Here is a 13,608-nt window from a genome sequence, read left to right on the forward strand (position 1 = left end):
TGGAGTACGATGCAGCGGGTGCTGTACTTCAGCAGGACCAAACTGCAGATGGATGGGTGTTGAGTGCAGTGGGTATTGGGAGTCCACACTGCTGGACTGTGAGGAGGGAGGAGTGGAATGCTACGGGTAGAGAGTTGAGCCAGGAGGTTGATAACAGTAGGTTGGGGGGGGGGGAAGTGGGAAGGGGGGCGCATGGGAAAGAGTTTTGCAACAGCGGCTGCTGGGGAGGGCGGGTGCGGAGCTGCTTGGTTTCAAGAGCTAGTATTGCCTGGAGCATGTCCACTTGGCGCTCCATAACTGTTAAGAGCCGCTCCGGGGCTTCTTTCTGGTGTGCCACATTCTCCTTTCATTCCCTCTTCTCGCTGTCGCGCCATTCCTTAAATTCCTTTTTCTCAGCGGCGGAGTGCATCATAACCTCATGCATAAAGTCCTCCTTAGTTCCTCTTGGATGCTTTCTAATTCTTCGCAACCGTTCTGCCACCGCTAACAAAGAGGGAGGCTGGGCTCCCAAGGTCATCTCTGTGAAGTTTAAATGCAACATTTTACAGAAGCAGTATTGTTTGCAACACAGACAACAGTTTCAATGCTTTAAAACACAGCCAGTCCTCACACACCTGTCACTAACTGGCTGACCCCAGGTAAGTATACACAAGCCACAAGACCCCCAGAATGATGAGTAGCCGCAGGGGCAGGGTAAATCACTCTTCCTGGACCCTGCTGTACACTGGGCACGTGGCTCTTGGGCACTTGGGGAGAGCCAGCACTATAGCAGGGGCCTGATAATCATTCCTGTCCCCACACTTTCCACAGGAGGTGATCATTATCAGTGGCATAGCCAGGTTCTAAGTGCAGGGGGAGCAAACATAAAAAAGGCGCCCCCCCCTTGGGTCCGCCCTGGCCGCTGCGCGCCCTCCCCTTGGCTGGCTCCTCCAGCTACGCCGCGCTCCCCCCCCCTTGGCTCCTCCGGCCACGCTGTGGCCATGCTGCGCCCCCCCTTGGAGGGGTTTGGTCCGGGAGGGGCTGGGCGCGGGGAAGGGGTGGCGGGCGGGCGCTGCTCGCTTCTCCCGGGGGCTGGGGGGAGCGGAGCAGTGGGGCGGGCAGCAGCTGGCGAGATCCCCTCTCCCTGGCAGCTTCCTGCTTCCCTCGGCCTGGGCAGCCAGCATTTTTTTCAAAAGCGGCGCCTGCTGGGCCGGGGCTGGGTTCCTGCAGGCAAGGAGGGGGGCGGGCAGCACGGCCGGACTCCGGAGGAGCCATTGGGGGGGGGGGCGGCGGGCGCGGCCAGAGGAGCGAAGGGCCTGGCTCCTCGGCCATCGCGCCCCACGCTCAGCGTGGCCCCAACATCGCCGCGGCCTCCTCCTGCGGCGGCTCAGGGCTCGGCGGCCGAGCGCTCCACAGCTGGCAGGCAGATCCCCTCTCCCCGGCAGCTTCCTGCTTCCCTCGGCCCGGGCAGCCCAGCATTAGCAAGCCAAGGTCCCCGCCCCTTGCTAATCCTGGGCTGCCCGGGCCGAGGGAAGCCGGAAGCTGCCGGGGAGAGGGGATCTGCCCGCCAGCTGCGGAGTGCTCAGCCGCCAAGCCCTGAGCCGCCGCTGGGGGCGGCCGCGGTGATGTTGGGGCCGCGCTGACCGTGGGGCCGTGCTGACCGAGGAGCCAGGCCCTTCGCTCCTCTGGCCGCGCCCGCCGCCCCCCCCCCCAATGGCTCCTCCGGAGTCCGGCCGTGCTGCCCGCCCCCCTCCTTGCCTGCAGGAGCCCAGCCCCGGCCCAGCAGGCACCGCTTTTGAAAAATGTGCTGAGGGGAAGCAGCTGCTTCTCCTGAACCCCCCTAGCTACGCTCCTGATCAGTATGGAAGATACCTCGCTGCTGAGGATGAGCAGGGAATCAAGTGAGGGTCTTCTCCAAGCCTGCGGCTTCTGCTCTGGCCTCTGTACAGCTAGCCTGTATGCAGCTATGGTCCCCGTCCCCCAGCGCCTCCGTGACGGCACAGTGGCGTGGGAAAATTACCGTTAATGGGGCAAGAAACAAAGCAGCTCTGCCGTGGAACCTGGGGGCGAGGATTGCCCCGTATCTCCATGAGAGTTTCCTGGAGATCTCTGAGGGAGATTCACGTGAAGTGAGGGAGTGTATCAACAGCCTGTTCCGCCGCTCAAACTAGGCATGAGGTGGGAGACAAGCCTGTTTTCTGCAACCCTCCTGCCCCCAACAACTCGCTTCAGCAATGCCCAGATCCACATACCAGGGGCCTCCTCTCCTGTTTGCACTTCACCAAGATCCAACTGCTGTGACTGGCTAGGCTCCTCCAGGATAGAAAAGAGCTCCCGACTGCATGCATCTCTGGCCTCCGAGTCATCCTTTGCCTCCCACATCCCTCACTTCATCCAAGATTGCCTCCTCCTGGCTCGGTCCACTCTCGACAGGCAACGAAGTATCCACAGGGGACTTTGCCGTGGAGGTGGGGTCACCCCCAAGTATCGCATCCAGCTCTTTGGAGAACTGGCAGCTTGTGGGCGCAGCACTGGAGTGGCGGTTTGCCTCCTGCACCTTGTGGTAGGCGTTCCACATCTCCTTCACTTTGACCCTGCACTGCAATGTGTCCCGGTCATGGCCCTTTTCTATCATGCATCATGAAATCTGTCCATGGGTATCCTAATTCTGATGGCTGGAGCGCAGCTGTGACTGTACTGTCTCCTCTCCCCAAATGCTGATGAGGTCCAGAAGCTCAGCATTGCTCCAAGTGGGGGATCGCCTGGTGTGTGGAGCAGGCATGGCCACCTGGAAAGATGCGCTGAGACCACTGCACGCATCACCAAGAAAACAGGAAGGGGACTTTCAAATTTGCAAAGGAATGTACGGGGTAGGGTTGACAGTTGGTCACCTGAGGGCAGGGCAGTAGAGTTCAAACCGATGGCCAGAGAGGTGAGAACAGGCATTGTGTGACACCTCCCAGAGGCCAATCGCAGCACTGTAATCACTACGGTGTCTGCACTGGACCCACAGTGCTATAGCCCTGGTGCAGAAAGCTCTACGCCTCTCGTCGAGGTGGTTATTTTTTAGAGCACTGCATCTGCGCAGTTTCTATGCACTAAGTGGCTTGGCAGTGTGTGCACCTCAGGAGTTACAGCTCTCAAAGCTGCTTTACTGCGCAAAAACTTGCCAGTGTAGACGGGGCCTAATATAAAAGGAACCAAAATTCAATCTGTCTCTTTAGAAGTTAATTCTCCAATACTTGAATTTTAGGAGGAAAAATTAATCTAAATTACAAGTTTTACAAAACCAATGTCTCTTCTCTCCATTTAAAAATCAGCTCTAAATAACATACGCAAAAACCTCTGTAAGGAATTAGATAAGTCCAAGTCTACCCACTCCATTCCATTTAATACACATTTTCACAACCCTCAAAAACTAAAGCTACTGCAGACTTTTCTCCCTCAGCTCCATAAAACTAATAAAGTCAGATCATTATATTAATAATCAGTTGCCTTTGCCTGAACTAATGGCACTTAGCTTGTCCTCATGAGTGGATGTTGATGTCATGAAAGAGAAAGTTCCTATCAATTAATTAGAGGAATATATCTGTACTCAAGAGAATTAATAGAATTTGATCATCAATATTATTTCAGAATAGTATGGCATGCACAAACTTGGACAGAATTGACACGTTGTGAGGCTGAAAGAGCTTTGGAGCAGCATTTCCATGAAGATTTGACTTCTATTGGACAAAAGCTCTGATTAAGGCTTTATTATTGAAGACATGGGTCGCTGGTGCTGTGGTGGGGTGGTACTGTTTTAGTGATGTGCCAATTTCAGAAAGATCAGATCTAATATGTACCATGGGGCATCCCTTTAGGTTAGCTAAGTTAGGATGGACATTTTTAAAGAAGCGGTTTCCTGGTGAAATTTGTATTGCTTCCTGCTTCCAGTCATCTCAAAATACCTCAAGAATAGCCTTTCAACTAGTTTTCCAGCCCTTCTGCTTCCAGAAGGAACTAGAAATTGCAGACTTGTGAAAATGAAAAAAATAATTGACCCTTGTGCAATCACTAAAAAAAGATTTATTTTACATTTTGGACAAAAATTGGAGTAGGTTCTTATTTTGTCAATCCTTACATCACTGAATTTATTCCTGCTGTCTTGTAGATTGTGTATGATGTCCAAAGCCAGTTTTAGTTTCAGTTTCAAAAGTTCTCGAAGAGGGAAAATGAAGCAAAATGCAGCCCGTGTCCCACCTCTTCTAATGACCTGTGTGACTCTGATTTTCTAAAGATTATTTTATATCATAGCTATGAAGATGTTCACATTTTGTTAAGGGCACAGGTATCCTGCAGAATTGCTGAAAGGTGAAAATTGCTGAAAGGTGAAAATGTCTAAAGAATAAGAGTCTCCTCTATTTCACTTGTTTGTTGCCTAGACAAAAATAAATCAGTAACTGTGTTGCTGTCAAGGCTGAATCCCCACTCTGTCACTTTGAGTACAGAAGGTGGGGGCCTGCAGGGATTTTAAAAATTAATACTTGCCACTCCAGGCTTGTATTAAACTTCCAAGGTTACAACTTTTCTCTGGCCTTGGCTTGGTAAACGCTGCCACCAGCCAAATGCAAAAAACCCCCTTGGAGCCAGGAAGGAGCACTTGGGAATTCCTCCCTCTGGGGTACCCTCGAGCCCTTACACACACACACACACACACACACACACACACACACACACCCCCACCCCCCCCCCGAAAGAAAATAAAGGAAACTAGATGTTTCTACCAGCTAATCAAACAACATGCACAAACCTCTTAGGACACCAAAAATCCAATCCTGTTCTTAAAAAAGGTAAATTTTATTAAAAACAAAAAAGAAGAAAATATATCTGGAACTTAGGCTTTTGCTAGATTTTTTTAAAAGAGCAATTCCAAAAATTAAGCACCCGAAATAGCTTTCTTAGGGGTTAGCTTAAAGATTACAAGCAAACAAAGGCATCTGGGGTTAGCACAGAGGAGTCCACAAATAAACCTAATCACGTCTTCCTAAACATTCCTAATTTACTTACATATTTAGGTTGTTAAAAGTAGTTCTAGATATGACCTGATGGTTTTCATATCTGGTTCAAATTTTACACCGCATTCCTGATGCCCGTCTCTTCAGCCCAGAGAGAGCAACAGACAAAGGGAAAGTTTCTTTCCCAATTTTAAAAGTTCTACCTGCCCATTGGCTCTTTTGGTCAGGTGCCCAGCTTCTTTTCTTCACTTGGGGCACTTTTAACCCTTTACAGGTAAAGCAAGCAGAGAACAGCTACCAAGAGGGATTTTACAGCTAACGGGCTGGCTGGGTGTTCATCAAAGGGAGCTACCCCCCCCCCCCCCCCCCCCCTCCCCCAACCCCCCCGCCCCCCTCCCCCCTCCCCCCCCCCTTGTTCCTTGACGCCCCCCCCCCCCGAGACTCCTGCCCCATCCACCTCCCTTCCCTGTCCCCTGACTGCCCCCGCCACCCCATCCAACCCCTCCTCTCATTCCTGATGGCCCTCCGGGATCCCTGCTCCATCCAACCACTCCTTCTCTCGGTCCCCTGACTTCCCCTGGAACCCCTGCCCCTGACTGCCCCCCACCGCCCCATCCAACCCCTGCTCCTTTCTGACTGCCCCCCCGGGACCCTTGCCCCTATTCAATCCCCCTGTTCCCTGCCCTCTGACCGCCCCGACCCCATCCACCCCCCCCGAACTCCCCTGCCCTCTTCCAACACCCCCTCACCGCGCTGGAGGCCGGGCCGGGGGCGCTGGGTCAGGCCGGGCCCGGGACGAAGCCGCTCGGCCGGGGCCTGGCCACTCGGCTGGGGCTGGTCCAAAGTCTCTCGGCCGGAGCTGGAGCCGCTCGGCCGGGGCCAGGGCTGGGCCGAAATCTCTTGGCTGAAGCCAGGGCGCTTGGCCGGGCCCGGGCGCGGGCCCGAGCCACTTGGCCAGAGCCGGGGCCGGGGCGCTGGGCCGGAGCAGGACTGGGCTGGGCCGCGCCTCCCTGGAGCCCTCCTCGTGCCCCCCCGTCTCAGCTTACCTTGTGAAGCCGCTGCTTGTTTCTGAACCCTCCCAGGCTTCCTGCGCGAACATCTGATTTGCGGGAAGCAGGGGAGGGGGAAGAGAAGGGGGGCAGAGCGTTCAGGGGAGGAGCCGAGGAAGCAGAGTTGAGCTGGGGCCGGGGGCTGGGAGCTGGAGCTTTACCAGTTGTTAAATTTAAAAGCCCTTTTAGAACCGGTTGTCTCACGTGGGACAACCGGTTCTAAAAGGGCTTCTAAATTTAACAACCGGTTCCTGCGAACCGGTGCAAACTGGCTCCCGCTCACCACTGTATAAAGCTAAGTAAAATCCAAATTCTTACAATGATCTTACTCCTGTTTTTGAAAGCAGATGGACTCTCATTGTAGCTGTCAACGTTCTCTGCAGTGTCTCACCACTCTGAGCACCAATCTCAGGTCAGATGTCAGAAAACAGGGCAGACACCCTAAACTGGTGGTGTAATCTATCATTAGATTTCACCAAGCCAGTAACAAATGTGCACTCCTGGATCACTATACCAGTTTTACCATAAAGTCATAGACAGTCCCCTTAGACTCTCCAGTCCATCCTGCCAGCCAGCCAAACTGGACTTAGTGATAATGGTCACATAAACCAAAAATCACACATCAGTTTTCTTCCAGTCCCAAAGGACCAGTCACTTACCCCCAAATCAATTGGTACTCTAGATCTCACACCAAAGACAATGCTGGCAACCAATTCTCCAGTAAACTAAAGGTTTATTAGTCAAGAAAAAGAAATGAGTTATTGAGAAGCTACAGCAGGTACATTAACAGGTAAGTCAAAGATTGTAAGTCCAAAATGGTAACAGATGTCCTGGGCTGGCCAAAAAGATCCTGCCGTGGACCCTGTCTCGAGATCAGGCTCACGAGGAGAGTAATCTGCCAGTTTCCCCAAAGTCTTTTCAGGGCTACCCAGAATAACTTCAGGGATCTCCGTTTTCTTGTTCAGTTATTCTACCATGTTCAAACCCAAACAGTCCAGACATAAAGGATCTCTTTTTGAATCAGTATTTCTAGCTTCTTTTCACAGACAACAATCTGACAAGTGTATGTACACAACGGTCAATTGCTTTGAATTTAGCACTCCTCTTCATTTGCATCCAACGAGTTATTTAGTCACAGGGATACACATAATGGAAATGCCTACCATTACATTATAATAGAAATAGATAAGTGAAAACAATACAAGTAACATTCCATTAGTTTTCTCAAAGTTCTGACACCTGAATACACTCTTACATTAACACACACTTTGATGTAGGGTTATTTAATTACCAGGCATGCATAATGTAAATACACTATAATAGTAAACAACAGGATATAGATAGGTGAAAACAATACAATTGACATCTCCTTTGAGCTCTTATTAACATACAAGTGAATTGGCCTGAACATATACTAATATATTTAACTCCTTTGATATTCACATACAAGTGAATTGGCCTATAGCGATGGCCTGAGCTGGTCTGTCCATGTGACAGTAGCTATAAGAATGACACACCAAAGATATAAGAAATGAACAGGAGCCAAGAAACTGAGTTAAAAGCAGATCCTTTGATTGCAGCAAGAATAAGAGATATTTGCCTCACATTGAACTAAATCTGCCATAGCCTGATCATATCTTGTCATGCTTGTATGTGTGTGTGTATAGCATAAACATACTTTGAAAACGATGCAGTATTAAGCAACTATTCTTAAGTCTCTTAAAGCAGTAGCCTTTTAAAAATGCTTAGTTTACCTTGAACAGCTAATCAGATGATGTTTATAAACATGTTGGACTTTAAATGGAAACTGACAAAGCTCCCAGCAACAATGGGAGTCTACGTATCAGCTGCTTGCTTTAAATGAAACTGCCTGAGGATCCAGTGTTGTGGCTTGTTGGGCTACACAGGCCATATGGTAGTCATAGTTGTGGATAGAGGTTGCCCAGGTTGTTTTGCCATGGGGACTATTTTTAAGCAGTTCTTGGTCACATTGAAGAGATACTTAGGGATGGTCACTTAGCGTGGGTTGACACTAATACGGATTGAATTAAGTCTGTGTGTTTGTAATATACAATTAAGAAGGAAGTTACAATTGCACAAAAGTTAAGACATTCAGAGTTAAGGTTCTCATAGCAACCTTACCTCTGCCCTTAACAGTCAGAAAAGTGGGTTGCCCCATATCAAAAGAAAACAGCATAACAAATATAATATATAGACTTTGACAGAAAGGATTATAAATTCAATACCAAACTCATAAGTCATATATACAGATAGTAAAGATTAATTATATGTGTCTTTCTCATACTAACTACTGCTGATGTATGTGTGGACTCATCTCTTTAAGTGCTCATGTTTTTGTCCGAACTTCAGTACTTCAGGTGTGCTCTATTTGATATGTTCATCCGCACCAGAAGGGCATTTTATCCCGCATATTAGATACATCAGGCAGCAAACGAAGGTCCTATGCATGCTATTTTAAAACATTGGGAGTTTTATTTGAAGAGCACCTTTTTTTAAACAAGGCAAAAATTTTGATTCTGCATGGCACAGATGTGACGCTTAATGTTTAAAACAACGTTGATCTGTTACTGAGTATAAAATATGTAGCTGAGAAATGTCTTAGTTGAAAAATAAAATTTTTCCCCACCCTAAAATAACTGAAAAACAGCACCATGGATTTGTATTTAATTTTCCAAACACCAAGCATGAGAAATTTCAATTATTTTAATATTTTTATGTGTAACTTAATGTTGTATGCAGCAAAACTAGAACTACTAAAAGAAAGTGGAGTTTGTATAAACATCCCCACTCCCCTCCCTCTGAAATTGGTTGGTCCTTACAAAAAGAAAGGCTTTGGCCAGCTTACCATATACCTTGTCTCATACTATAAGGCCGGAGGCCGATCAGTGAAAGGCAACAACTGTAAAACCCATCAAAGAAACCAGCCCACTACAGAGCCAAGCCTAACCAAAGCAAGTCCTTGGCACTCGCTCATTGGCACAAGGCAAACAGCTTAGTCCAACTCAAACCCTGATCAGAGCTGCAGGTGCCCCCTCCTCCTTGCAAAGGTGTGGGGCTGAGCACCAGCCAGGCCCCTGCAGAAGAAGGGGATGGGCCCCACCTCTGGTCCCATCCATCCGCCTCCCCTAGAGAGGGTCCTTCATCTGTGCCACACCCCTGTGAATTGGGGCACTTGTGGCCGGGCCTTAAATTGCCCTCGACTGAGCCAAGAGCCTTGGCTCTGGTCCCCAGTGACTGGGTCCTGGTTCCCCATCAGCTGCTGGGTTCCGCCCCCTAGCGTGAAGGGGCAGAGAAAAGGAATCCACTCCCCGCCACATCGCTCCGCCCCCTACTACTGGGGGCGGGGCGGCGGGTGGCTCCTCCCCCCGAGCGCTCAGTGACGTAGGGGGCCCTGTGTGCGAGGGGACAGGCTGTGTTGGGACGCACGGGACGCGCGGGTCTCCATGGAGCGGAGGCTGGCGCAGTTCCGAGCCGCGCGCAGCGCCCCCCAGCCCACGGCGGCGGCTCCGGCTAGCGAGCAGAGAGCCGGGCCGGAGGCAGGCCTCGGCCCGCGGGACGGCCCCGCCCAGGTGAGGGGGGACCAGGGCCTAGACTCACTCCGCCGCGCCACTCGCGGGGTGGCGCCGGGACCAGGTGCCTGGCTCGTTCTCCCGGGGCTCTGCAGCCGGGTGAGCGCTGACCTCTGGCCCGGCGGGCGGGGTCTGGGAGGCCGCTTGGGGGGCGGGATCCGGAGGAGCGGGGCAGGCCCCGCAGGGCGCAGTGCTCCTCCCCCCCACACACCCCGCTTGCTCTTGCCCCTCAGGGAGAGGCGCGCAGGCCGGGACCCCCGCAGGACGTGGCTGCCGGTGCCGCCGCCCCGTGGGGCGCCCGGGCGCTCCTGACCCACGTGGCCTTGCTGAAGTTCCTGCTCTGGCTGGTGCTGCTGGGGCTCGCCGCGGAGCTGCAGTTCGGGCTGCCCTGCTTCGTCCTGTCGCTGTTCTACTGGCTCTACGCCGGCATGCGCGGCCCCGGCGAGAGGCGGCCGGGGGAGAGAAGCGCCTACTCCGTCTTCAACCCGGGCTGCCAGGCCATCCAGGGCACGCTCACCGCGGAGCAGCTGGAGCGAGAGTTACTCTACGGACCCGCCGCCGGGAGGTAGCGCCTGGCGCCAGGGGCTGTGGGCGCAGCCTGACGAGCCGTAGCTGTGTGCGCGCCTCCCCCGCGGGAGCTGGTGCCACCGTACGCTGCTTTGTCTGCACTTCCCCTGCTCGCTGCAGTGCCTCAGGCGCACCCCTCAGGCCTGTGCGAAATCGAGCCTCGTAGCACCGCAACACTAACTGTTCTTCGCGGCCTGAGCCCCTCTCTCGCTAAGGGAGTGAAGTCGAGGTGGCTCCAAATAAGAAAGTGGCAAGCTCTGTTCCAGGTGAAATGCCTTAATTGACGCCTGTTGGCTTGAAGTTATGGCGACAAAGTGGTGCCAATTCTAATGTACTGATATCGCCTTATACACAACTTCTGGACACTAAGGCTTCTGGTACCTCAGACGGCAGGGCAGTCTGAACCTGCTTGCCTTTATTTTCTTATGCTGCTGGCCCACTAGTGAAAGCAATTAACCTGTTAAGATTGTCATCTTAATATTAAGCAGCCTAATGAAGAATCCATGCCGAGCCTGGCTTTCAGAGTCAGGACCCCATCTACTCTGAGACCAAATTTCACAGCAGTGTTAACTTAATTCTACTGCCCCTGAAATACCCTTCATTTTTTTTTTTTTTCCCCCCCCCCCCCCCCCCCATACATATAAATGTGTCATAGCTGAAAATATTCAGGGATTTAAAATGTGTTGTATTTACTATTTCCAACAGTTTTTTTTTTTAAGCAAGTTTTTTTTTTTTTTTATTATGCTTTGCAGTGGGAGAGGATGGGATTAAGGGGGCCTGAGCCCACTCTCCTGGCCTCAACTCTTCTCCCACCTAAAGGAGAGTGGGAGCTGACTGACCCGTTGCCTTCCTCTATGGGCCAGTGCAGGGAACATGGACTATAATCCAGTTACTTCTCTGTTGTGAGGAAAGCTGAAGATCAAGAGGCAGCTGCAGGCATGTCCTATGGGCACCTGGCTGCAACAGCATAGCAAATTCCACAGCAAAAATGCTTAGTGGTATATAGTGGGGAAAATTCCAAATGACAGGACGGCAGAGTCCCCAGGGCCCTGATTGTAATGAATAGGGTAGTTTACACCTCTGAGCTATTGTCAGACTTTCTGTACCCCTACATTCAGTTCATGTTTTCAAAGTTCTTTCTGCCAGAAACCAAATCTGTTTTTTAAATGAAAGTTGAAATTTGGGAACACAGTTTTGCAGCAAGGGGTAAATTTAGATGCTGGGGGATCTCAAACAGTGTCAATAATTAACAGACATTTATTTAGCTCTAGCTAGGCTTTTAATAGTATGATTAATAACTCTTTCTTCTTCCCTTATCACTGTAATTGCACTTCGGCAGGCTGCTATTGCTGCCATTTATTAAGGGATGATGATAAATGAGGCACAGAACTGGGGATGGTGAGGGAAAGTCAGCTTACTTGGTACCCATAATTTGCTATAATATTCTTAATTATGCAGATTAAGGCATAAACTCTTCAACAGAGGAGGTATTGAGCCCAGCACCCCACACATCATGTGACTGCCCATGCAAATGCAAAGGGCATCTGGCCTCCTTTGTAATGCTGCATGGAGGATGGATTATAGTCTGCACTCAGCCAAGTTTACAGCCTGTAGCGTAAGATTTTTTTTTTCCATTTTACTTAATCTTTATGGGAATGTGATTTATTATAAAATTAGCCTGCTTTAGAATCCAGTCCAAGTTACTTCTGGTTTCAAAGTAAAATTTAGGCTTCAGGAGATGAAAAATAACCATTAGAGCTTCAAGCTCTGCCAAGACTGCCTACTTAATGAGCAGTGATATCTGTATAGTTATTGAGCTGTTCACAACTGTAGGTGGGTGAGATCTAATACAGGAAAAAATACAATAATGCTGTTTTGTCCTGGTTATTAAATATGCATAATCTCCCATTCCAAGAAATCATTTTGGTTTCTGGCTGGACAGAGACAACTTTTATCATCATTGGACATTCAACTTGAATTGTTGGAGGTTCTTGCCTCTGGCAGATGCTGTACTTTACTATTCCTTAAATTGGGAGAGGTTTCTCTAGTACAAATCTCCATGGAAGAGTTTACTCCGATAATCCGTGCCAAGGCTTTGCAATACTGAATAATGTTACTATGTTTGCCTCGAATGTATTGTATCACAATGGGACCGTACCCATAAAAAAGAAAATCAAATGTTTTTAGTGTGATTGTAATTTATTCCCTTTGTGTAACAAAGATATATAGTATAAATGACCCTTTGCAGTCCAAGTTACCAGCAGGAGGTGGAAAGAGAATAGAGAGGAGAAGTGCTTCAAGGATTCTTGTTTGTGGAAGATAGTGAGATGCTCTCACTGAGTTAATCAAAGTGGAAGGACAATAAGAGTAAGGATACCAATCGTGCTTGATCTACTGAGGCGCTTCATGCAGCTCTCTAGCTAGTGATTAGGCTTCTAGCTTTGGATTGTTTGCTTTGATAATTAGAAGACTGATTCGATTAGAAATTTTAGTAATTCTTTCTAAGAGACTGAGGTATCAACATATATACCAAGTAAAATATCTTTTCTGATTTGCAGAGTCTTCTGTTCAAAACACTAATTTTAGATGCCCAGTCTGATTCCAGTGGGGGTCCTACTGTTCACCATGTATTCTAACAGAGTAGTTGTTGCTACAAGAGAGATCAGGAAAGTTACAAATACTGCAGAAGTAGATGTTTTTTAGGCAAACTGCTTGAGGACATAAACTCTCAATAAATGACTTAATATCCACTATATAAAGGCTTTTCTGTTTCTTTAAGTGAATCATAACTTGTGTGTCACTTAATTCTCCTTGAAAATATTCCACCAAGAACTGTGTAAAAAGTAGCCAAAAGAAAGAAAACAAACAAACAAACAAACACCAGTAACAACAGATTTATGTGACAAGGTAATTACATTCCAAGGAAAAATAAGGAAACTACACATCCATTTAATGTGCACAGTGAGCTTATTATGGTCTACATGTACATCTTCTATAGCTGCCTGTCTGTTTTTACATGCGAAGAAATCACATTCAAATACAAATTAACATTTAAACATTAATGATAGCGTACACATTCTTTGTAGCAGCAAGAATAGACAAAGTTTTCACTCACGAAAAACCTTTAGTTACATAATCGCTATATGTGCATTTAAAGTCTGGCTCCAAACACTTTGAAATAAATTATAATCACAGTGAGTGAGCATGTTGCTACAAGGCACAAAAATACACATTCATGTGGTTCATAAATGCAGGTTGAAAAGGTACTGCAAATTCTGAAGCATAGGCAGCAGTCATATAACAGAAGATAGCAAAAGGATTTATTGAAGATGCTGGTCAAATGTGTGAAAACCATCTTCTAGGCCCTGTCTGAAAAATGTTTATTTTTTCCAAAGGCAGGATGTAATAAATTAGCCTAAATATTTT

General features: G+C 48.9%; 1 protein-coding gene across 1 annotated transcript; it reads left to right on the forward strand.

Moving 5' to 3' along the window:
• Nucleotides 1-9,485: 9,485 nt before the first annotated feature.
• Nucleotides 9,486-10,782, forward strand: SAYSD1 (SAYSVFN motif domain containing 1). Its single transcript, XM_024203465.3, has 2 exons — nt 9,486-9,615; nt 9,849-10,782. Exons 1-2 carry the CDS (start codon nt 9,490-9,492, stop codon nt 10,182-10,184), a joined length of 462 nt encoding a protein of 153 aa, XP_024059233.2. The 5' UTR covers nt 9,486-9,489; the 3' UTR covers nt 10,185-10,782.
• Nucleotides 10,783-13,608: the final 2,826 nt, after the last annotated feature.

The sequence above is a fragment of the Terrapene carolina genome, unplaced genomic scaffold, assembly GCF_002925995.2.
Source record: "Terrapene carolina triunguis isolate 2854851 unplaced genomic scaffold, T_m_triunguis-2.0 Scaffold85, whole genome shotgun sequence".
Taxonomy (NCBI): Eukaryota; Metazoa; Chordata; order Testudines; family Emydidae; genus Terrapene; species Terrapene triunguis.

What these genes read in the sequence shown, in the direction of transcription:
- SAYSD1 (XM_024203465.3), top strand. Translation starts at nt 9,490, where the DNA reads ATGGAGCGGAGGCTGGCGCAGTTCCGAGCCGCGCGCAGCGCCCCCCAG. An exon ending in CGCGGGACGGCCCCGCCCAG is followed by an intron (nt 9,616 to 9,848) that starts GTGAGGGGGGAC and finishes CTTGCCCCTCAG; the next exon opens with GGAGAGGCGCGCAGGCCGGG.